The following is a 25877-nucleotide window of genomic DNA, read 5'->3' as shown; positions in this document are numbered from 1 at the left end:
CCAGTCATGTGATCCTAGATCCTGTGGGCTCATGTAGATTGTAGTGCTAACATATGACATCTTCAAGCCCTAATACTTGAGATCTGTCTGTCTCCAGCCACGACCGCGCAAATATTCAATTTTCATTTTTGTAACACAAACCAGGATCTAGAAGGGAGGTAAACAACAAAAGATGGCTCAAGTGGCTGAGTATGGTTCATGGAAATCACCAATAACAAGTTCGATGGTGACCCATGGAGGTGTAAGTTTTTCAGATGCAATGACACAGATTGATACTGCAGGGCAAGAATTTGCAGGTGGGTGGGTGTGTGTGTATACGAAGATTTCTGTGAACTTTTTTTTATTTGATAACTCTGTTATATTTTGAACTTTTCTCCTCTATCTGTCGTATTGGTAAGTCTTTGAATGACTACATCCAATAAATTACATCATGTCTTGCAAATTCATTCACGTGGAATTCTGTATGTCTGTCTGTGTGCCTGTTAATCCTGCTTACAGACGGTGCACGAGAAATAGGAGGGACAATTGTCAGAATCGAGTCCCTGATTACTCCGTATGCAAGCAGGATTATGTACCTGTGCGCTATCATTACAATGAAATTTAATTTAATGTATTCTAATTTTAACTATTGCATTCTCGATTTTGTTTTAATTGTGGTTTCACCCAGAAAAACGTATAAAATGAAACGAGAAGCAAATAGAATCTAATACCAAACGTGTAAGTCAGCTTTTATAGTGTGATGGCCAATATGTCATAATAAATTGTACTGAGTAAATTATATTATTATTTTTGTCATACAATTTGCTACTAAAGTGTCTGTGATGACTTCATTTGTAATTCAATCCTTTCAACTGTAGGGTCTATGATTCAACTCCATTTGAAAGTGCCCAAACTTTATTATTTTTGATTTATATATATTTGTAACATTCACAACAAGATAACTGATTGGCTGGAAACAATATAATTGATAATTCCGGAGGACTTTACATTTCATGTCTGCAAAACAGACTCAAATTTAAAAGCGAATTCTCAGACCTTTGGAAAGTTGTTCATGTCTTTTGTGTGCAGAGACTGAACCAAGGACAAATGCAGATACAATCAAGGACAAATGCAGATACAATTACACTTCTGAATGTATTATCTTTTCAATCTAAGCTGAATTGAAAGAAAGTTGTTTTGGTTATAAAACAAGTACTAATTTTAAAAGATTTTTGCAGCCATCAAGGCCACTACCTGGGTGTTTAACATATTTAATAATATATGCAACAAGGGCCTTTCTACATTCTCATATATCTCCCTTTCTTTGAGCAAGCATTTTCAGATATAGACAGTTTAGTTTTTGTATTAGTAAGAGTATTCTGGTGTAGCTATTCATGTTGTCTATTTTTGATAAAACATTTTGGTTGAAGACCTGAGTGTGTACAAGATATTGCTGTCCACAGAATGCATATCATCCCATCTGTATAACTAAGTGACAACATTCATTTGAATAACAGAATATTTTTCTTGTTTGGTGTCTTTTGTTTCTCAGACATTGTCTATTGGTTAGAAGCAAGAGCTGATGAAAATGGCCGAGTTGTTCTTTGTTCAAGACGACTTGGTGCTGAGAAATGTGAATCTTGGACACCAAAGGATTTCAATGTACGCAGCAGAGCTCATGAATATGGTGGAGGAGCATTCTTTGTACATGGAGGAACTGTATACTTCTGTAACTTTGCTGATAACAGACTTTATGCACAGAAATCACCAACTAGTGATCCTAAGCCACTTACTCCAGCTGACAAAGGGTGGCGGTATGCAGATGGACAGTTTATTGGAAAGGTAAAGTTATTGAAATGAGTAGATGTTACTGGATTTGTTTTCAGAATACAGCTCTTTTGCAAGAGATTCAGAAAATAATTCAAGGGTGATGGATTCAACTCTCCCCAGTCTCAACTCATCCCAATTTCAACTTGCCCCAATTCCAGTGCATTGGATAAGTGGGCTGGCTCTATGCACTCAAGGTACTGATTATTTGTGTTTTATTATTGTTCATCAGTATATTTTAACATCAAATGTCTGGTTTGCTTACCAAAATGATTGTAGGGATAAACCAAATTGAAAGTCAATATATTGGACTCACAATGTTTTTATGTCTAAAATAAGAAAACATGACCATATCACAAATCCTAACACAACTTCACTGCCTTCCAGTAACCTACAGAATTCAACTTTTTACTTACAAATCTATAAACAGACTTACACTTGAATACCTCACTGAACTCATTCTGTGGCATGATTACACACACACACACACACACACACACACACACACACACACGCACACGCACATGCACAAGCACACGCACACGCACGCACCACGTTCTAGTCATCATGAACTCACACTCAACATGCTGATAACCAAACTTAAATCCTGATCATCCAACTACACTTCTGCAACCCTTCGAAATCAACTACCAGTCAACATCAGTATAACACCAAATATTGGAATCTTTAAAATAATACTTAAAACCTATTTTTCCAGAAAACATATCTATGACCTGCTTATTGTACAGTACCAGAGAGCAATTTTAATAGACACTACAGGCCGAAATCTTTTTATCATATATAAAATATTTTTTGAAAAAGAAAGAAATACACTGCTGTGACACACACATTTAAAATGGCAAAACTTTATTGCAATAAAAAATTTAGTGCCATGTCTCAAAGTATCACATTAAATAATCAAATTGTGGAAATAGTAATCGTACCAAACTTTGTATTTTATCATTTGAATCTTTAAGGCTGAGAAGACATAATAGTAAGCTTTTTGATCAGATGGAAAGAGAACAAATAGGCAACAATGTTTATTAAATTTTCCACAGTCCCTCTATGCAGTATGAATTTTTGCATTAGACTTAATGATGTATAGTCAACCAAAATAAAACTAGGGAAAATGTCATTAGCTGATAAATGGTGTGCATTCCTGATTTTCATATATATATTATGCATATGTAAATTATATTGCAAAGATCTGCAAACTACTTTACTATGTGATTTTGAGTGAGGCGAGGTTCAATTGAGATGAGTTAACATGCTAAAATTGGGATGAGTTATAAAATTGGGACATGTTGAAATTGAAATGATGTGAATCGCATTCGTAACTGAAGGCAGATCTATAAATTGATGATGCATGTGGACAGGAGGGATTGAAACTTTGCTTCGTCATCCTAATGAAACTTAACAAATACAGACAAACACAAAAATGGAACAAAAAGTATTGATCTGTGATACATTGTTTTGAAAATGGACATTTATTGGACATTTGTTTTGTAGACAATGGATAGCAATATAGTTTCTCACCTTTTTTTATTTCTGTCTTTAGCTTGAGCGTATTGTGTGTGTTCGGGAAGATCATAGTGGGATTGAAAGTGGAAAAACCAAGGAAGCTGTCAATGCTATAGTTATGATAAAACCAGAGACTCAAGAACAAGTGATTCTGGTATTGTACTGTTCTTACCTTTATATATTTTAGAAAATTTAAATTCTCAGAAATTATTCTAATTTATTTGTGTGCTCACATTTTGATGGCCATTCTGTGTTTTCAACAGATGAAACAAAATAAATGAACTATCACAAGATAGAGATGACTTTGTGACACTCCGACAGATGGTGAAATTATAATTTACTTATCAGTACTATTTTCTGTATTGAAGGAATTCTGCAGCAAAAATATACTCAAAAGTAAATGTATGAAAGCTAGAAATGAACCTTATTTTCACATTACATCATCAAATTCTAAGCTGGATTAGAGAAATAGAGGCCGTTAAATGTATTTTCATTCTTTCTGCATACTTCAGACTAACATTATGTTATTTGGGTGTCTATTCTAATTTTACACCAGGCTTCTGGAGCAGATTTCTATACCAGTCCTAAAGTGTCACCAGATGGTACAACTCTTACCTGGATGCAATGGAATCACCCAAACATGGTAATGTACTTCAGTGGAACGATTCTGCTATATTTGGTTGACAGTTTTCCATATTTGGCATCACCATGACAACATTTGTGTATTCTGTATCATCATGATATGTACCACTTGACTCAAACTAATGCAGATGTATTTTAAATGAAAATAATTATGTTTATGCATGTGATAAATACTATGAGTATGGTTGTGAATGTTTCTAAACAGTGAGTCACCTTCAAGTTAACTCTCCCTATACATAGGAATCAGGATGTAATTACATAGAGTTACAGAAACCAAGTCATTTAGGATATCTCAAAATGAATAATTCAAGTCACCCAGATCTACATGACAGCACAGTTATTGTGCACTCTAGCTAATAAGAAATATTTTTTGTTTTGGTCAAAATGATAAAAATGAATACGTTATATGGAAATATTGAATTTGGTTGCATTACAAGACGAAATTACACTGTGTCAGTGGTGTGTCAAATTGGCTCCGAATGAGTGCATACTAATCGCTGTCCAGAAGAGTGAATAAATGAAAAATTTTGTCAGAGTTATTGTTTCATTTAATATTTTGTATACTTTTTTGTGTAGCCATGGGATTTGACTGAATTATGGACAGCCAAACTTACATCAGATGGTGTGGTCGAAGGATCCAAGAAACAGGTAAAGAGAACAGGTTGAATGTACAACTTTGTACTGTCAGTGGAACTATAGTTGACAGCCATCTTTGATATCAGTTTGTTATACACAAATGTACTAGTCAAGGAAAGGTTACAAACAAAGTCGAATTTCATTGAATTATTTAGAATAGTGCATTCTGGTACTACCAGTATTTGTAAAGTATGGAGTATACAGAAAATGTTGATAGGAATTTGGTACTTGTTTAATAATGAGTGTTGACAAAAGTGAATGTTTACCTTGTAGATAAACATAGGTGATGTAAGCGTTATACAACCAAGATGGTCACCAAGTGGGGACCTGTACTACATCTCTGATTCTAGCCAATGGTGGAACCTTTATCATATGAAGTCGGATGGAACTCATAATGCTATTGCACCACAGGAGAAAGAAATTGGAGGTCCACATTGGATTTTTGGAAACACAGCATATGCATTTGATCCACAGGGAAGTGGTAAAATAGCTATGACTTATGGTGGGGTAAGTATATCAGTATACACTATTGTCAAAAAGGAATTAGAAAACTGGAAAAACCCTCCACATTTTTCACTTTGCAAAGTTTCAAACATATTGTTACTGGGAATCTTTCCATTCTTCTGTTGATTTTATGTTGGTCAGTTTGAATGTTATATATGTGTTGCATGGGTTATGTAATGTACTAGACAAAATTCCTCAGTCGTAGATGCATTGGTTCACATAATTTTTTAAAGCAAATTTCCTTCAAGTGCACGTATAGTCAGAAACAATTGACCCATCAAATTGTGTTTGTATTATTTACAGACTCTAGAAATATATGACATGAACACCCAGGAAACAAAAAAAATAGAAACTGGTTTCAAATCTCACAGTGGACTGTCCTATTCCTGCGATGGTTATGTGTATTGTATTGGTGGCAGTCCTGTACAGTTTCACTGTGTTATTAGAGTGAATGTGTCCACAGGAAAGGTAAAGTATTATTCTGTACACTGTACAAACATGATATATACAATCTGTTATATTGTTATATTATCAATACAGCATAGTTATATTATAGGATAGAATTTGATGTTGAATTCGATTTTATCAAATAACTATTTCCTTTAATATTGAAGTATGTGTTTTATGGTTTCACAACTCTAAGCTGTGATGTGAAGCTTTGTAGTCTACTCACGTCACAGACAAGGAAACGTTTGTATGTGGTCTACCATTTATGTCTTCAGGTTTAGCGTAGAATGGAGATTTGTCTTTCATACAGGTCAGCTTATTGACTGAACAATTAAAAGTTTTAAAGACCTGCAAAATATGCTTCCTTACTTGGAAAAAACAAAGATGAAATGTATGGTCAAAACAGGGTTGCATGTAACGTAACTGCACAACATAGACTAACTTGTTAGACATTTCACATTGCTTTTGTTTGTCACTATTATTGATGTACACATTTTCTTGCAGACTGACATTGTAAAGGAGTCTAGACCAATGACTGTAGATGAAGGGTACTTATCTATTGCTGAACCCATCACTTTCACCACAGCAGAAAATAAAACAGCCTATGCATTTTTCTATCCTCCTAAAGTGAGTAGGAATTTCTTTTCCAATTCATTCATATTGACTGAATTTGAAGTAAATGTAAACTTACCGAATTTATGATATTTCAAAACGTAATTATGCATCATTCTACAGAACGATAGAAATGAAGTTATTACTAATAAAAGCTACTTAATATGCAGATTCAAACAACACAAGTCCAAATGTATCAATTGTAAACCTGAAAGTTGTACAAGGAGTGCACCGATGACAAGTGTTATTGTTTGAGATTTGATGGTGACCAAATACCGTAGTGAAATACATCGTAATTTGCAAATATCAAATTTGATTATTAAATACCATTCATTTATTATTTACATCAAGTTGAAAACTGTCATGATTTCAGAACAAAGACTACAAAGCTCCTGCTGATACCCTACCTCCATTATTGGTACAAATTCATGGTGGGCCTACAGCAGCTTGTCAGCCAGATTTGAATCTAAAACATCAATATTATACAAGTCATGGCATTGCTGTCTTGGATGTCAACTACCGTGGTAGTACTGGTCATGGAACAGAATACAGAAATGAGCTGAGAAGAAAGTATGTAGTCTGAGTAGTTCATGAAGATAAACAGTTTTGTTATGTTTTAAATAATATCACAAAATAGGATGTCTTGACTATGAACAAATGAAATCGGACACCACTCAGGAAATAGACACTTTCATAAATTATCGGTTCTGGAGAAGTGATTTCAAGATTTTCTATCACAAACTATTACTTGAGATTTCAGAGAAATGTCAAGTTGATCTTGTGTCTTTATAGGGTACCCTTGCTCCTAAGTGCTTATTCCCTACAGTATAAAACATCTTATGAATATTTATTGTTCAACCATGAATATATTATTTCTACTGACTCCCATGAGGCCTTGGCCCATAGCAAAGATACCCTACTTAGGCATAAGATCAACTTGGTGTTTCTCTGAAATTGCAAGTAATTGTAGGTGATGTAAAATCATGAAATGACTCTCCAGAACCCATAATTTATGAAAATGCCTTTATTTCCTGGAGTGGTGTTTCTCTTTATATAAGTTTAGCCCTTTAAAGGCTGGTTTTGTGCTGAAACCAAGTCCTTGGAGAAACAGAGAGGACTCATTTGAAGATCATGCAAGTCTCAAATATCAAGTACTATGATAATAATGATCATACTTGCCAATGCAATAATTTTACCGTTATTAACAGGCATAGCGTCTCAAGTGGATCAGATAAATATTCTAGTAGTGAAATCTTGAAGAAATCACACCGTATTCCATTAAATCTTGATAAAATAACGTTTTTGTTTTACAGCTGGGGAGTGCATGACATTGAAGATAGTTGCCATGGCGCTTTACATATGGCTAATGTTGCCAAGAGAGTTGATCCAAATCGTTTGGCTATATCTGGAGGTTCTGCTGGAGGCTATACAGTACTTGCCTGCCTTACATTCAAGGATGTCTTCAAGGCAGGTATGTCATAAATAAAATACATATAATGCAATATCATGCAAATGTTATCATTTAATTTCTTTGGAGTTTCCATCGTATACATGATATTTGTGATAATTTTTTATGCTTTCAACACCCTTCTAATGAAAAGTTGAGTAGAATATAGATAGCAGCAAACAAACAAACAAACAAACAAACAAATGATGCTTATTTTGCAGTGTGTTTGAATGTAACAAATTAGCAAAGAACTGTCATTCTGTCTCAGAGCTATTTTCCACCTTTACTAGTTTTCCAATTTTTTCACCAGGTGTGAGCCGTTATGGAATCGGTGAGTTAGAAGCCTTAGCACAAGATACTCACAAGTTTGAAAGTCGTTATCTGGACTCACTACTCGGTAAATATCCTGAAGAAAAACATATATATGTTGACAGATCTCCTATCAACAGTGTAGAAAAACTCACTGTACCAGTGGCATTCTTTCAAGGTGAAGATGACAAGGTAGGTCAAATGTCAAAGGTCATATGTGAATTTATATCAATACAATGTAATGAGTATTCAAAATAAAAACATGTGTATGTGAAAAGACAAAGTCCTATCACATTTGCACTTTGAAAGGGGAAAGTAACATTTTATGCAGGGGGTGATTTTGTATCACATTATATGAATTTTGTAGAATGGCATAATTTACGTAGAGCTTTGATTATAGAAGTTCAGTGAAGTAGTTGTTTCATGTGTTCTGGATGAGCCTGTGTATGTTTCATTGAACAGAATATGGCATGATTATATATTTTAATGTTATTCTTATAATATATTTGAATTTTATCAAATCTTCTGTCAATTACTGCCATAATTTTTAACAAATCAAGATGTTTTTTTCATATATTACACATAAAACTTTCATAAATTAGAAAATGATGACATTAGGCTCTGTTCATTTCCCTTTCTCTAAGTTCAGTATTTACTGACTAAAAATATGAATAGATACACATGATATTTTCATGACGGCCAAAAATTCCATGTATTACAGCCTTTTTCTTTTTCAAAATCTGTGATATCCTTGCATTTTACCAATTAGTTTCCTGATGTTTAAAGGTCACCATGGCAACATGATTGTGAGTTTCACATATGCAATTGAATAGGTTTCTTTTCTGGCCTAAAGCACTTGTTTTGTGATCACACATTTCAACAACAGAACCAGGATGTCAGTTTCAGAGTCGTCTTATCTGTCCTTGAGGATTTCTACAGAAACAAAGCAAATATCTAAATGAAATAGTGAACAAAGATGAATATTGGTACTACTTATGAGAAGTTGGAGAAATGACATTCAAAATGTTTTTAGTTTGAGCCACAGTTTGCTTACTGCACAGTCATTGCAGTTTGATGTAGCAAAGTATGTCAGTTCTTTATTCATATCTGCAGACTATCTTAGTTGAATTGTGTTCTTTCTTGGCAAGTTGTCTTAAACACCAAATCCTTACCATGTTAATTCTCCTTATGTGTGTTCTTTCTTGGTAGGTTGTTCTACCAAACCAGGCTGAAATGATGTATAATGCTGTCAAATCTAAAGGCATACCAACTGCATATGTACTTTTCCCAGGTAAAACTATATAGATGATGTAATTACATTTTTAGATTCCTGGACTCTGTAAGTTGGTATTTTCTGCCAAAAATGGCTTTACAGGACAAAAGAACAAGTGCACCATGTAGATTTTAATACCTGACTGTGTTTATGAATACTTGACATGTTCTTCAAATCTCTGTCTGCAGACTTTTTAGGAATAAGTCTCAATGAGTCACAACAGCAAGCAAAATACAGGTTTTGTCAGCTGCAAGTATTTTTTGTGACGTAATAATTAGTATTATGATAGAAATTTTACCAGATTTTGACATCTATCGGCATTCAGAGAATACAGAATGTCAGTTTTACATAATCTCCAACTCATACATTTGTATGGTAGTTTTTATTATGGAAATACACTATGCTGGCAGGATTTGATAAAAGATTTCTACACTCAACAGAAACATGTAGAAATTGCACATTTTAGCAATATATCTAGCAAAATGACATTTTTGGTTTATTGAACCATGCAGAAAGCATGTAACAAGAGTTGAAATAACATTATCAAATATTACAGTTATAGATACCTGAAGTGACTTTTGTTAATTGGTTATTCATTAGCAACAGTCGTTCTTCGTTTTGATAATATTTGTATTCATTTTGAAGGAGAGGGACACGGTTTCCGCAAAGCAGAGAATATTCAGGCTGCACTTGATGGAGAGCTTTATTTCTACAGCAGAGTGTTTGGTTTCCAGCCGGCAGAAACACCATACAAGGTAAGTGACCATTTTTGACAACTATTGGTACATTCACTTAGTTTGCTGTGTTGTAGTATAAAATAGTGTAAATTTGTGTCCAGAGATACATACCTATAACCCAAATTCACAGTTCCCCCCTCTTGTACACTATATTGACAATATAGCCAACTTTTTATCTCGCCTAAATTTTTATTTTATCAGACATGAGCCCTGAAACTTCACTATATGCCTACAAGATATAATACTACTACTGTTGAGTGATCTGGGTAAAGACATGTTTATATCAAAATTGCTAAAAATGAACCTGATCAAACAGATAGGAAGTATAAGTTATAAAAATTGATATGATCTTATCATAATTTTGTATTTCAGATGGAAATTGATAATCTGGCATCAGCCTGAAATCTACACAGTGTACTGAAGACTTGTCAAGTTAATCATTGGAGAAACTTCAACTCACTAAAATCACACTTTCTTTTGGAAATCACTGGAAAAAAATTCCTTATGAAAATTTTGTTTGACTTCAGTTTATGAAATAATACCGTCAGCTTATTAATATTTTCTGACATAAACAGAGTAAGTGGAAATATTTGGCTTCCTGTACAAGAGGTGCTTATAATTCAATTCAATCAATCTCTACATGAACTATTAAACTAATTGTTTCAATAAAAATGTCAATTTCACCATGTTGTAAAGGGAATATATTTGCTGGTTTTTTTTACAGACTGTAAAATGTCCATATCAAATATGCAAGAGTACGTTATGCCATGTAGTGTCTTGTTTCTTTTTTACTTGTGAAACATTGTTTTATGAAGTTTACAATTCATCCGGTATTTTGTTGGGATACTGAAGAAATTATAAGATTATTTGCAACATACTTGATAAACAGCATACAGCACTTTCAAATTCATTGATCAATTAAAAATCAATTTCTCAAGATGTCTATATGATGTTGCATTATACAATGTGTGTTTGTGTGTTGTCACTACAGTGCAGTGTAGCATTTGTGGGTGTTTTGGTCAGGCAAGACCTCAATACAAAATTCTGACAACCAAAACTGATCATAATATATTGCTTTATTGGTTGTTATCTTTCAAGTACAAAGTATATTTCAGGAACTGTCTAACAAGTAAAACTACATGTCAAAGTTTTTTATACTGGCTATGTGAGAAACCAGTCATCTATTTGTTTTAAAATCTTTGAAAGCCAGGTCTCTGTTGTTGTGTCTGTTGTTGTTGTTGCTGTTGTCTCTGATGAAATAAATCTTCATAGGACTTGATAAGAATACTGGTTTTAGGACCTGTCTTCCAAGTGACGCCATGTTCATCTTTCACACTGGCTGCCACGGTAACATTGTGTGTACCAGGAACAGGAAAAGCCAGCAGAAATTGTACACTAAAATAGTCATTATGTGGCTCCACAGTTTCATGCATCTCATTGGTTGATGTGTCTCCAGATGGCTACAGATAAATGAAAAGTTGATATCTTGCAAAATATTCTAAAGGTGTGTGTATAAATTTGATCATATATTCGTTAACATGTTAAAGAATGGCGTAATGACCCACCATGCCTTGGTGATCGATTGTATAATGGCGGGCCGTTTAAATGTGGACGTTTTTCTTTTGAAACACATTAGAAAACTCATTTTGGATTAATGTTGTTGTAGATTAGTTGTCAGGTAGGGTCAATTGTTTTCTAAGAGTGTCATGGTGGTTATGTTTTGGTTGTATTTGCTGATTTTGGAATTAAAGGAGATTGTTGAAATCAATGTGTATCTTAGGCCGTTTCCCAACTTTAGAATTTTTCTGGAGCAATCACTGGCGATGGTATTTTTAGAATATCGTTAATACCTAACAACATCATTATTTTGTATTATTATCATCAAAATCGGAATAGAATATTAGCTCACAAAATGACTGTGATGGCATCGTAAAATTACCAGAAGACACTTAGAGTTCAAAGGTCAACGACAGGACTGTGTCTTAAAGCTACAGCATCACATCTTAAGAATTTTGTGCTAACACTGGCTCTTCAGTTTGGCTCTGTGAACTCTAAATCTATCTATTTTTTTTTACCTTTACTACATCCTGTTGTTTTTGTAACCTTGCAATACACATTGAGGACACAGTCAGACATACTTCTTTCACTTTCCGGAACAAACCTACAAGTCAAACAGAAGTAAACTTTGACTGTGAATTTTTCTAAATTGTGGAGTTGATGAAAATATATACAGTGTTAGACTGGTAAAATGAGTACTGTTTGCAAGAGAAAACGTAATTGTAAATAACTTTGAATATCAGCAAATACTCATAATAACATGTTTCCACAGTGATGTTTAATACGATGGATAGATTATTGGGTGATAAGAAGTCCCTAATTTGAATACCAGCTCTATCAAAAATGCCAGATCAAAACATTTTGCAAAACATAATAATCCTACGATCACACTTAGTTGGCTGTGGCGTATCATCTTAGCTGACAGGGATCTATCAAATATCAATGCACTCACTAGACAGTGCCACTGTTATGGGAAATAAAAACCTTTAGAAGGAAATTATGCAATGTAATGGAACAGAATGATGAAATAATAAACATACCGTGTCCATTACACATTTACTATTCACAGAGACTGACTTTCACTGATTTCTGAGACTATACTGGATAGTAATTATCACATACAGCTAGACTAGGGTGTTTATTTCATAATATCATCAGTATGAGAAAAGATCAAAGTTCACAAAAGTTTACTCGGTTACTTCTGTTTTCTAATTCTACAACACCTACATGGCACAACTACCTACCTGGTTTACTGCCATGCTGTACAACACCTTCTATTTTCAGTGCTAGATGTGTATCATTCTGTACTGGTACTGGTTCACCAGGATTTCTAGGGGTTGGTGATAATGCTAGCTAAATGTAGAAAGCAAAGATCATTATCATCATCATCATTATTATTATTATTATTATTGGTATTCAACTTAATTATAACATTTCTTATTTGTAAATAAATTCACACCCAACTATAAGACATAGATATATTAATATATTAATAACATTAGTCTGTAAGATGAGAGATGTTGTGCCTCTGTGTCAGATACCACTCGAAAAAGAATCCTGATCAGGGCTGAACAACACAACACGTATCTTACAGTTTAATGTTACTTGTAACAGATTATGAAATAACACAGGATGTAAGTGTAATTGAGTACGATCTACAAAATCAAACGACTTCAGTTTTTGCAATGACGTACAAAATCAAACAACTTCCGTTATCACAATGATGTACTTTGACAACTTATACTGGAAATGAATACTTGTACCTGTACATCAAATCAACAAGTGAGCGATACATTTGTCATTTTTCACAAGTTATGTGAAATCTCTCACCTTAATGCTTGTTGACTGCAGACTTTGAAAGAAATATCTTGGAAAGCCTAGTGGTACTTTAAGAAGTTGAACTGATGCCTTGAATAAACACTCAGTATGCTGTTGAAAGAAATCAAAAAGTGATTCTTTGGTCATTGGAACTCAGCAATATGGTGTGATAACTCATGTAACTACCAGTAAACTGCACATATTTGTAGTTTTTTTAATGCTAGTCAGTATATGGTATCGGGGTAATTGTAGAATAGCAACCATTCAATGTTATAAAACAGGAGTATGGAACAGGTGTATGAACCCGTTTCTTAAAGCTATCACTAATACTAAGTCTATATATGTACCAATTGTAGTCTCCACTGTTCTACACTTTCAACAGTATTACAAATTTATATTTTCTATGTGTTTATATCAAGTTAAAATGAAATACTACCCCCCCCCCCCCCCCCTCCCGATCACAAAGGTAACCTTATTACCAGCTATCATGGTAACGGAAATTCAAACTGCTACAGTTCTACTTCTTTAATACAATACAAGTCTCAATTCAAAAATAATTCTAACTAAAATCTCATCATTAAAAATATCTACTATTACAAAATAATATTTGAAATGATTGTAGTTTAATATAAAATGTATCTATATCACAAATTAGTACTGTAATAACTGTTATCACATGAAATTCATTCCCACAAATACTGTAGAGACTAACAATGGATCTTGAAATATATGCAGGGGGATTACCCAATAATGTTTCGGGAATCACTCAATGATAACTCATTACATAAACGATGTCACGCAATTGACCAAACCTGTATACATCATAAATGATGTCATTTTAATCAGTTGATTAATGACATTTTTCATGGTATGACTACTTTGTTGTTACTTTTCATTTTCTAGTATTTCACATTCATCATCATTATTGTAGTACACATCTGATGATTAAATTTAATAGTCTTCAAATGAGACCCCACCACATTTTATATACAATACGGTACTGTAATTACTACAGAAACAGTTGTTTCAAACATAGATCGTGGGTTGGTGGGTTGGTGGGTGGGGGACTTCAACAATGTCATCATAATGGCATGAATACATGCAGCGATTTAAATACCAACCCGTGATGCTTGTTTAAAATTAGATAATTGGATTTAACAGTGGTTCTAATTTTTACAATGAATTGACGGTAAAATCTATAAAATGGTGAGTCAGAAAAACAAGGAAAAAGACTCCCAAAACCCAAACTTACATTGTTCTGACCTTACTTAACAACAATTAAGGCCATTCAAAATACATGGGATAAATTTAAAACAAAAATGAAATTTTGTCATGATATAAGTAGAGATGTTATATTTCCTCTTCCTACTTTATACTTACTAGTTGTGAGACGGTAGCACCATTAGTCTTCTCTAACACTTCATGTACCGATTTAATCACTTCCTGACAGACATTTGACAGCTGGTTGCTATGGCCACTGTCGTGACTTGTGTCTGATGTGAATAAGTCTGTCTGACTTGATACCTTGTTACTGCCATCACAAAGAAGTAGAAATGGAAGTCTGCTTAGATGTCATATCAATTTCATGCTATAGTAATAATTAGTATTTAAGTATGAAATTCTACACCTCACTCTTTTATTGTACTTTGACTATAATCATACGGTGATGAAATTTTTACATAAAATTACATTATTTCAACCCGAGTTTTTTCCTTGTTTTCAGTTTTCAGATACACACACACAGACATGCACACACACACACTCACACACACACACACATATATATACACACACATACATACACACATACATACATACATACATACATACACATATACAAACAGACACACATAAAGAGACAAACACAAGCACACAGACATACACATACATACACACACACACAGACAGACACACACACACACACACATAATATAGATCTGGTCTGTCGAACACATTGTGTATGTATCTGTTTGTGGAGAGTGTCCATGCTCAAAGCAATGTGGCTGTAGTTGTCATTTATTTAGACCTGGAGTCACACATAAGGCCAGTATTAAAGTTTCCTAAATATTTGTTGTTCTTCACTCACTATAATCATACAAAGCAGACAGTCAAAACTAAAATACTATTATTTCAAACATTATTATGACATTGTTAGCAAAAGAGTATATACACTGGTGAGGTCTACTGAACAATGTGCATAAAAGCCACCATTTTGCTGGATTGTGTAAAATAACCTGTTGCCAAAGTAGTACTTTGATTTCTGTACTTTCCTAGTACTGTAACATTTCATGTGGATTTGATACTGACCTGTAGAGTTTATTGGTGAGTACCAACGAATCAATTGCATACACCATGAGGAGGCAAGTTTGCTGAAGTCTGGTAAAGTTATTCAGGAAAATGATATTCAATACATGATGTCCTCAAAAAATACTACTTCCTATTGAGTTGTTAACTAACTACTGTAATCGTCTGTTAACATTTAAAGAAAGACGTAGATAAAATATAAATCACTGTGAATTATGTTAAAATTTTGACTTTGAAATATGCACATCAAAAATACATGCTGAATGTATAACACAAGATGACTAAAGTAAACATGATGGGCATTCAATGGAAAAACTAGTACCCACTGTACTGTAACAATTACATGTTTGGTTGGCAGTGTGGTTTATATGGAGTCATTCAAATAGGAGAACATAGTTGTGTGTCACAATTCCATGAATGACTTCAAAAGAGTAGTGTTCACCCTCAATTTATAGTTCATAGGATATATATTTTGGATAAATATTGATGTATTGAATGTGATAATAGCAATAATTATACAAAATGTTAATAAATAAAATATCAAATATGGTTCATAATTATTAAAATCAACAACAACAACTTCTTCTATTGTAAGATGTGGAAATATATCTAGTTTCCAGCCTGGAAGTGTGGTACAAAGTGACAAAGGATACAATTCAATGTTTTCTAAAGTAGCTGGATCTGCATCAAATGAAGACTGTTGAAATTGACTAAACTGGTTGGCAAGTGTCTGGAATGATTCATAACAATGCTGCATCTATAAAGAGACAAACAAGGTAAGTAAACAACTTGGATATCTTTTAATGAGCCTTTCGTGATATTTTCTTTCTCCCTAGTGACTTGCCTGCCAATTAGTCTCACCAAATGTTACATTCTCAAGTTTCACATATTTGTCATCATACTTTGCTACCATTATTGCTATTCTTTATCAAGTAATGGAAATATAGGTGGCTGACATCTGGCATATTATTCATAAAAAAACGTTATCAAAAATATATTTCTGATTCTGTTTTGAAATACTCAATTCCCACGTGTCTTACCTGTGTTGCAAGGCGACCACACTTTTGAAGGTCTTGTCCAGTTGCCATGGCAACAGCTGGTGCAATTGCAGGAGGTGGACATGTTTTGATTGTCTGACATGTAACAATCAGCAGACTATGAAGGCTTAGCATTTCAGCTCTTAGTTTGACATATTTACACTGGAAATCCAGAGGGTAAGTTGGAGTTACGGCAGCCTATAACAAAATATGGACAAAAATAAAACTTCAGTCTTGTTCAGGGTTTACAAATAACACATGTACACAAAGGTTTCTGATCATTAGATCAGTATTGATGACAACCATCTTTTGCTGCCATGACAACAGCTGGTGATTAAAAACACGACAATGTACTATTTATTTGAATGGTAAAATAAGTATAATTTAGTATGAATTCAATATTTGTAGTAATTCAGTAATTAGGTTTTTTCTTTACCTACATGCATGTCAGTCTTACACAACAGTAGCAAGTAGATGAAGATGACAAGGAAATGACACCTCCTTAGGATGGTAATATACGTAATTCACAACTCCAAGATGAATAGGCAATTATCACATTGCAGTTTACTGCAGATCACACAAAAATCTTAACTCAAAATCAAAATCTAGCTATGAGGAAGAAAATCAGAACTGTCAAGCAATGAATAATAAATTTTGTATTTTATGTGTACGTATTAAAAAAATCTGAATGAAGTTCCTGCTAAATAAAAGAATATATTCAAAGGAAAGAAAAGTTGAGGCCAACAACAAATACAGGTTCAATATTTTATCACAGAAGTCATACATTAAAATATTGATTTTTACCGACTTAATGATATACCTTTTAAAGTGGCCATATGGATGAGAATTTGGTATTTATTTTGGATTTTTATTTGATAAAACAGCTTCATTATGTTTTTCTACTTGAAAAAATAATGTGAAATAACATACCAAGTTCATGTTCGCAACTCAATAAACTGCAAAACATTAAACAATGTGTAAAATGTTTGTTATTGTACGTACAATAACAAACTTTTTACACTTTTTGCATCTTTTTGCAATGTATTGAGTTATGAACACGGACTTGGTCAATGTTCTTTCACATTATTTTTTTCAAGCAGAAAAACATAGTGAAGCTGTTTTATCAAATAAAAATCCAAATTCTCATCCATATGGCCACTTTAACAGGGCAAAACCTAGTTAGAATTTTGGAAACCTTTTGAAGTGGATTTTATTGAGATCACCTAGTTTTCATTTGCATTACATATGGTTAGAGGCACATTGAAGCTATGAAGAAAAATAATATTCAGTTCAAATGATAGAAATATTGATAAATATTTCAATACATCAATGAAATTAAATATGTGAGTTAGTAAGTTTATTCACCATGTAATAAACGTTTGCTTGTCTTTGTTTTACATAGAGTAACAATAATACTGGACGCAAGTGATGAAAACATGAGAGTGAAACCAAAATTGACCCCTCTTTGCAATCCTCAAAACTGTATCAGCACAAACAACTATCTCATAAATGACAGCCCTTCTCAAGATTGAAATCGCTGACTTTATGAAACTTTCTTGGTCTTGAAAGCCAAAGTATAAATAGATGGCATAAACTGTAAGATACATCATGTTGTTCAGCTCTATCAGCCTTCTAAATCAGTGAGTGAGTGAGTGAGTGAGTGAGTGAGTGAGTGAGTGAGTGAGTGAGTGGTAGTTGATAACATGACACACGTTTTGTATCTTACAGTATAGTAACTATGCTATGACATATTGTGTTCACACCTACCTTTAAAGTCGCTATACCTCTTTGATAGTGTATTAAACTATCTTGAATTGACTTTATGGTCTGTGCCGGTCTGTAATCTAAGTCTCTCAAACACTCCTCCCCTTCACAAAAAAACTTTAAACTGTTTAACCAGAAGTAAAAGTGCTCTGAAGCAACCTGTATCAAAATGGAATTACAACTGTAGGTTATTTGATGACAAGAATATCACACGGTGCAAGGAATACATGACTGAAATACTAAATAATTAATTATATAAAACAAATCTCTGTCAAATACATTTTAGAAAGCGTGAATAAAGTTAAGAAAACTCATAGTATCAAAGTTACTTTATAATGGTTGAGTAAGTCTCAAATGATGATAAATACCAGTAAGCCCTTTTGGCTTTGTCTGGACTTTTGAATTTTGAATTTTTACATCAACGATTATTAAAAATGCATTCTGGAAATGATATTATGATCACATTTTTGTGTCTCGTAGCTTCTGTTTTAATGAAAGAATAGTTTGATTCAGAGTTTGAATCATGGAGAACAAAGTAAAGACCAGTCAGATTGGTATCTTATAAAAGACAATATTTATTCCACACATTCACATACTTCCTTGTCTGTGACACATTCAAGCTATACTTCTATCTTGTAAAGAGTGCAGGTTCTAGACACTCACATCACACTTCCATGTTACAAAGCTTCCATGACATGTAAAAAATATCATCTATAAACTGATTTCATTTTCACTTTCAGTTTACTAGAACTATTTAATCTTTTTTCTCCCAAGGATGTATTTGTTTGTACACAACATGTTGGGAGAAAGCGGATTAATTTGGACCTATCCACAATTTGAGTGTTCCTTATGTTAATGTTATATCTTGAACACATTGTATTTGACTTACCTTGGTGGTTAAACTTCCAAAGAGTTTGGCAGCTACTTTGTGATTTCCCTGTAATCAAACAATCACACATTCAATAAGACATAATAAAATACAGTTTTTAATTCACTTAAAATGTACCAATTGTTACCCAAGATGATCAACAAATTATTCATCATGTAAATAGAATAAGCAGAAGTCACCAAACAAACCGTACCTAAACCTGACCTTGACTGGGTAACAATTTGTTTCAACACTGCAGTCTGTCAGGGTACAGTGTTTGAAGTACTAGGTTGGTAGGATTGAAATGACTACTGCCAAATATACGAAAATAATTTCAGACGGTATTCCATAACACCTCACTGGTGATTAGCTTAAAGTATCACTAGCCAAGTGCATACAGTGTAATTAATACCCACCCTATCGCTTGTCACAAAGCCTTTGTAAACTACCTTTAGAAACAAGTTGTGCAGATAATAATAATGCAGCCACAACTTCAGCCTTGGGATTTACTGGGAAAATCTCTTACAACATAAGTACATTTTTTCCCATATGAAGATTCAATTCACATACCTGATAATGTTTTTCCTTTCTATGTATATGGATATGTGAACAGACTTACCTGCCTGACTGCCTGTCTGCAAACTTTAAACACTGGCCAATAAGAGGAGCTTTTTTGTAACTCTTCAGTGACAACAGCTGATAACTGTACATCTGGACTACTCTTGCTGGCAACCAATAGAATTGTTGCTAGGTATACCTATGACAGCATGAAAAAGATTTGACAAATAGTACAAGTACACCAAAATCAAATAAAAGTTATCACTTGGTTTTCATAAATATCTCGCAGAGGAAAATTTGGGCCATTTATAACAAACAGGAAATGATCTCTTTGATAACACTTTGCAACTTGTTTTTGGTATACTGGATACAGATCTGTCATTCTGCAAAAGTACACATATGTTGCTACTCAAACTCGATTATCCTACAGGGTTTGACAAGATTACCATTCTCAACACTTGAGGGCGCTGTTCAAAACAATCTGAACATAGTGCTTTGCATAATAAATTTGTGTAAACTATCCTTACCATTAGATTGGCTTGACTCTCATCCTCAGTATTCTGTGCTACTACTTTGAACATTTGAATTATATCTGAAGTAAGAGTGACTAGTATCTCTGGTTGGTAAGTACCAATGGCAGCTAATGATTGGCAGAGGAGAACAGCTACATTGCCTACAAGATGGTTGATAAGATTGCATGTTATGTTGTGTGATTATGTGTATGCACATATCTACACAACATTTACTTACAGTATGTGTACTTTGGATAAATCTGTTTTCTATGAAAATTGGACATACATCCAAATCTGTACTCTTTGTATGTATAAGGACAAAAAGTTCGGCAATGAGAATAAAACAGAAGAAAAGGTCAGCCTTTATCCATGTAGCCATTATTTCTAGACATGATGGATGGAATTTTCCCATTTCAGCTTTCTTTTTTTTTTTACATTGTTACTCATGTTCTTATACTGTTAAAACATTCTAATTCTATTACATTTTTTATAACAACAAACTGACGTTGACGTACCTGTCACTGTTGTAAGTGTTGTAGCAATTGCTTCTACTAATTCGCCAGCAACAGACGGACATGATTTGCAGAGATGACTTACACAACACAATACTGTCTGTTGGATTTAATAAGAAGACAAAATAGGTAAGCACATAATACCTACTATATAATCAACTACTAATATAATTACAACAATCAATCAATCAATCAATTGACTACACTTGGACTGAAAAAAACACCATTCTATCATTCTGCATTTTTTTATCACCCTACAAAACATGTTTCCCTTTCAGTGAAAATACACATCTTCCAACTATTCAATAATTTAAAAAAATACGACACAATAAAATTCACAACCAAAGTTTACCTTTAGAGCATTTTCTGCCTGTTTGCTACTGGACGAGGCACAACCAATAATAAGTGCTTCCATTGCCATGGCAACCTCTTCACTGGATTCTGAAATGTCTCTCCCCTTAGAAGCTGTTGCTATGACAATATTTGTCATGATGTCTATGGTCAAGGCTGCGATGGTAGGGTTGCTATGGTAACTACTTTGAGAACATAGATTCACCACTACTGACTCTGAGGAAAGAATGAAGGTTGAATGAACAAATATTTGGATTTATAAACCATTTCTATCATGGAGTAAAAAAACCAGAAGTTCAAGACTAAAAAAATCTTTCAATCACTCTTTGAAGTCACTGTATGATGAGAACAACATTTTTTTAAAATAACTTTTAAAACTATTAGAATAAAGTTTAAATACTGCAACAAACTATGCAACAAGTTGTCACTGATCTATATTCAGAAACAAAATATAATCAATGTTAGTTTCCCACTGAATGAATGAATGAATGAATGAACGAACAAACGAACAGACAAACGAACAAACAAACAAATGAATGAACGAACAAACGAACGAACAGATGGCTGGATGGACTAATTAATGAAATTTATGTCCCTCATACAGAAAGGAAAGGAAAGGAAAGAAAGTACACTCAGCTAAAATAAAACTAAACAGTAAATGAGAGTTGTATAATGTCTTGAATGATTTTACCAGATACAAATAACTCCAGCTATAAATACATTACGCAGCAAACGGTCAGTGAAACTTACCTGGGTTGAGATTAATAGTTGAAAATGCAACAGATCTTGATAGAGTACTCAAAACTCTAAAAGCACCAATTTTGACCACATCATAAGGGTTGGTGGCTGTGAAGTTACATAGAGTGTCTATGTTTTCTGATGTCCACATGTGAGGAGCTTTAGTCGCCAACATTCTCAAATCTTGTAATGCTAACATCTTGACAGACCTTCTTGGATCAGTCTCAAGGTAGGATAATAACAGAATAATCTGTAAAATGGTTAATAAGGAAATGCTGACAATTTGAATTTCATCTGAATCAATTGTCCAGATTAAAACAACATCTACGGAATACATCAAATCATAAAAAATGACAGCATTGTTGCAATTTGTGCATTTGGTAAATAGTTAGTATCTCTAGATAAATAAAAATGACAATGTGAAATAATTAGTTGACATCACTGATACTAATCAATCAATCAATCAATCAATCAATCAATCCATCATACTGTCTTTAGACATCTAATGAATTTGATAAATTCATACCTGTGCGGGGATTTCCATCAATGAAACAGCAGCAAGCTGTGACATAGAATGTAGAGTAGTAATGACGAATGCCTTGGCTGGATAAGATGGTAACATACTAATACATAGATGTCGTACTTTGACGGCAGACTCAGCATCGTGGTGCATGTGTTCAAATATCGGTATCAGTTTCAGTTTGATTTCTACTGGAGTAGCAAGACCTGTAGAATAAATTGATATATGACAAATTCAAAATATGCAAATTCCTAATATTTGAAAACATTACATATAAAAAATAAAATGGCCTAGATTTCTACTCTTACACTTACATATACTAAGTACTAGTATAACTCTCTGGTAATTAACATAAACCACAACTGCTAGTATAGTTGAAAGTGGAATAATGAGTAAAATCACCCATTATTAATAACACAGGAGATCTAAGAAAGAGGATGGGTACAAACTAGTCTTAGACTAATACAAGGATATGTATCATAATTACACATTACACCCAAATTATTCTAATACAAATTTCAATCAATCATCAATCAAGTGTTTCTGGAAAGACCATCTTACAATATTTGTAAAACTGATTCATTATCATAATGTCTTGCTTTAATCTAAACACATCTGGTAAATCACAGTCTTCATTTGGTTGTTATGTGGATTTTATAATATCCAATATGGTCAACAGCTTTACAAGTCTGATCGGCGAGTGAAAGTTCTAATCCAGCAAACAAACATTAACCAAACTTCAAAAGTATGAGATACGCGGTAATTCTTTGGATACCTATGTCGTGTTGCTCCTTTTTTGCAGTAGCAGGAAACATTGAAAAGAAAAAAAAAAGTAGGAAGACCACATTTATATAAGTGACATAACTACATTTAGGACTACAGACCTTGTATCATGTCAGCAATCTTGTTACAGATACCAACAGCAAAATCTCTGAAAAGTTACAGAAAAGTTTTGATCTGATCATAACGGTATAGGATTTCTCATATATAACAAAAAAATGTTACAGATGACAATAGATCACAAATATTATACATTACATCAATGGGTTTCATCTAAAGCCCAAAATCTCATAACACCAACATGGTTCTTTTATATTGCATGCTCTTTATTTTATTTTATTTTTACCTTTCAATCACACTAATATGAAAATTTCTTGTCCAAGTTGAAGTTTATGGATTCTCCATATCGGAAATCCTATCTAAGCAACAGCTTTACAAATTATTGCCCACTATTCATGAAGGTATCATCACATACAGTGAAACTTTTAAGTCTGTCATTTGCATCTGTCATGGTCAGTTTTTATGTCTGTCATTGTCAGGTTTAGTGTCTGTCATCAGTTTTTGTGTCTGTCTGTCTGTCTGTATGTCATGTTCCTTCTTATTTTGAGTTGTATAAAGATTAATTCTTTTTGAGACAATAAAACTCTGAGGACAACTGCAGTTATTGTTATCGACAATCTACTACAAGTGATGTACTTTGAGTAGAATTTCAAAACATCAATAGGTCAGGAATTTCACAACTGTGAATTTACCTCGATTCAGCTGAAAATCTGTTGGCTGCAAATATGGCTGCTTCTAATTCTTCTGCATCATGAGAGTCTAGACTATTATGAATACTGTGATGTACATTCTTCCTGTCAGCAATAATAGCAGCTATACTACCAAGTACTCTGTTGACGTGAGACACTATCAATGTTATAAGCAATAATAGCAGCTATACTACCAAGTACTCTGTTGATTTGAGGCGTTATAAGCGATGTTATAAAACATCTTTTCATATACCCTTCAGTGATTGGCTTAGATGGTAATCTTGTATCATGTGAGTGGTGACCAAATGACCTTAATTTGCATACAGAGGGTTTTCTATTTGCCATAGGGCACTATTACAGTAGCACAGCAGTCCTGCTGGTGATTTGCTTTGACCCTGGAATGAATATGTACCTGAGAATATGATGTGTTATAAAAACACTTATTGCCTGACGTTATTTGGGCACTAGTAGATGTCATATTACCTCTTGTGTTATGTTATGAGGCTTTCAGCCGTGAAAAATAGTTACTACACAACAGCTCTTGGGGTAGACTGTAAGATACGTCGTGACGTTTCGCCCTCACCGGCCTCCTCCAGGGGTTGCCTGACGTTTGAGGGTGTCCCATCACGGCGTACCTAACAGACTACTCTTGGGGTAATATATATCTACTACTGCCCTAATAGTAAGACACTATCATATATATATGACTCACCTTAGTGTAATAGCTCTAGCCACAGGATCATTGCTATGAATGACTGTGAATATTCTTCTCACAAATTCATCTTTGTTTAAAATTTTATCCAACTGTTTTTCACTCTGCTGAGTTACCTTAAGAACACATAGGCGTAGGAAGTTGCTCCTTTGAGAAAAAAAAAAGAAAAGAAAGAAACATCAATTTGTCTTACTTACAATTCTGATTCTTCTTTTTCTACTTGTCTTTTAAGGAATTACAAATCATTTTTCATGGGAGGTGTAACGGCTTCTTGATCACCTGGAATGTAGACTGACTGACAGAGCATTTCTACTGTAAAATAGGACCAATATGTTATATGTATTCCAGATAGTACGACTTGTGATCTGTGTATTTTGATAAGATTTAACATATTGCTGCACTGTTGATTACTATGGTAGTGACTTACCCAAGTCTGAATACTTCGGACAGTTTCAGAAAAGCTGAGTTGATGAGGATTGGAAAAGGATATTTTTCAAATAATCTTGGAAATCTGACAATAGCTTCACACTGTTCCCCAACTTTTGTAGATCTTAGTCCTGAAATTACAAAAAAAAAGATATCAAATTACTCTCAAATTCATCTCCTCAACCTGACATTATTTCATCGTTTAACATCACAGTACATCACCATATCACCTTGGTATGGTATAACACATGTAATAATAGTAATATGTACTGTGTTCATTCACTCAGGGGAAAAGCAACAGGAGTTCATCTGCAATTTTATGCGAAATTTCGTGCATTAATAAACTCCCACACCCCACGTTATATAAAACTGTTGTTACCTTTATCAAGTTCCATAAGGGCCGTATTTGCATCTTGTTCAGGCTCTCCATAACCACTCTCCATTCCCATCATCGATAATCTTGCAGTAACCGAAGCCATGTTTCTATCGTAAATGTGAAAATAGCTGGTAATTTTCAAAATGTCGCTCGTCAATCTATTTTTTGTTTAACTAAATCTTTACAGATTTAGCTACATACGGTTTTTATTTATTTCTAACGTGCTAGAATAATTTCAAACTAACAATCTAGTTAATTTACACGAGGAAATACTGAAAGTATAGCTTTATTTAATACTAGAAATATAACGTTATTCTCTGTGTTTAGCTCATTTGCAATGTAAATCAGATGACGACGTCAT

At 33.7% G+C, this 25877-nt stretch overlaps 2 protein-coding genes across 2 annotated transcripts; one reads left to right on the top strand and one right to left on the bottom strand.

The window, feature by feature from the left end:
* Nucleotides 1-17: 17 nt before the first annotated feature.
* Nucleotides 18-10974, top strand: LOC144453334 (dipeptidyl-peptidase 5-like). Its single transcript, XM_078144602.1, has 14 exons — nucleotides 18-296; nucleotides 1532-1821; nucleotides 3365-3481; nucleotides 3884-3970; nucleotides 4546-4617; nucleotides 4879-5112; nucleotides 5413-5577; nucleotides 6061-6183; nucleotides 6542-6738; nucleotides 7482-7639; nucleotides 7926-8116; nucleotides 9134-9215; nucleotides 9843-9952; nucleotides 10307-10974. Exons 1-14 carry the CDS (start codon nucleotides 173-175, stop codon nucleotides 10334-10336), a joined length of 1980 nt encoding a protein of 659 aa, XP_078000728.1. The 5' UTR covers nucleotides 18-172; the 3' UTR covers nucleotides 10337-10974.
* A 46-nt stretch (nucleotides 10975-11020) lies between these two features.
* On the bottom strand, nucleotides 11021-25619 carry LOC144449787 (integrator complex subunit 7-like). Its single transcript, XM_078140365.1, has 21 exons — nucleotides 25520-25619; nucleotides 25142-25271; nucleotides 24715-24861; nucleotides 24006-24143; nucleotides 23358-23404; nucleotides 22480-22679; nucleotides 21966-22203; nucleotides 21217-21431; nucleotides 20868-20964; nucleotides 20368-20513; nucleotides 19902-20039; nucleotides 19304-19351; nucleotides 18418-18573; nucleotides 16654-16848; nucleotides 16267-16370; nucleotides 15617-15685; nucleotides 14690-14840; nucleotides 13322-13420; nucleotides 12736-12844; nucleotides 12016-12095; nucleotides 11021-11394 (listed from the first exon to the last, which is right to left on the bottom strand). Exons 1-21 carry the CDS (start codon nucleotides 25617-25619, stop codon nucleotides 11125-11127), a joined length of 2877 nt encoding a protein of 958 aa, XP_077996491.1. The 3' UTR covers nucleotides 11021-11124.
* Nucleotides 25620-25877: the final 258 nt, after the last annotated feature.

Source organism: Glandiceps talaboti, chromosome 2, assembly GCF_964340395.1.
Source record: "Glandiceps talaboti chromosome 2, keGlaTala1.1, whole genome shotgun sequence".
NCBI classification, from domain to species: domain Eukaryota; kingdom Metazoa; phylum Hemichordata; class Enteropneusta; family Spengelidae; genus Glandiceps; species Glandiceps talaboti.
This window is presented reverse-complemented; position numbering and strand designations above follow the sequence as displayed.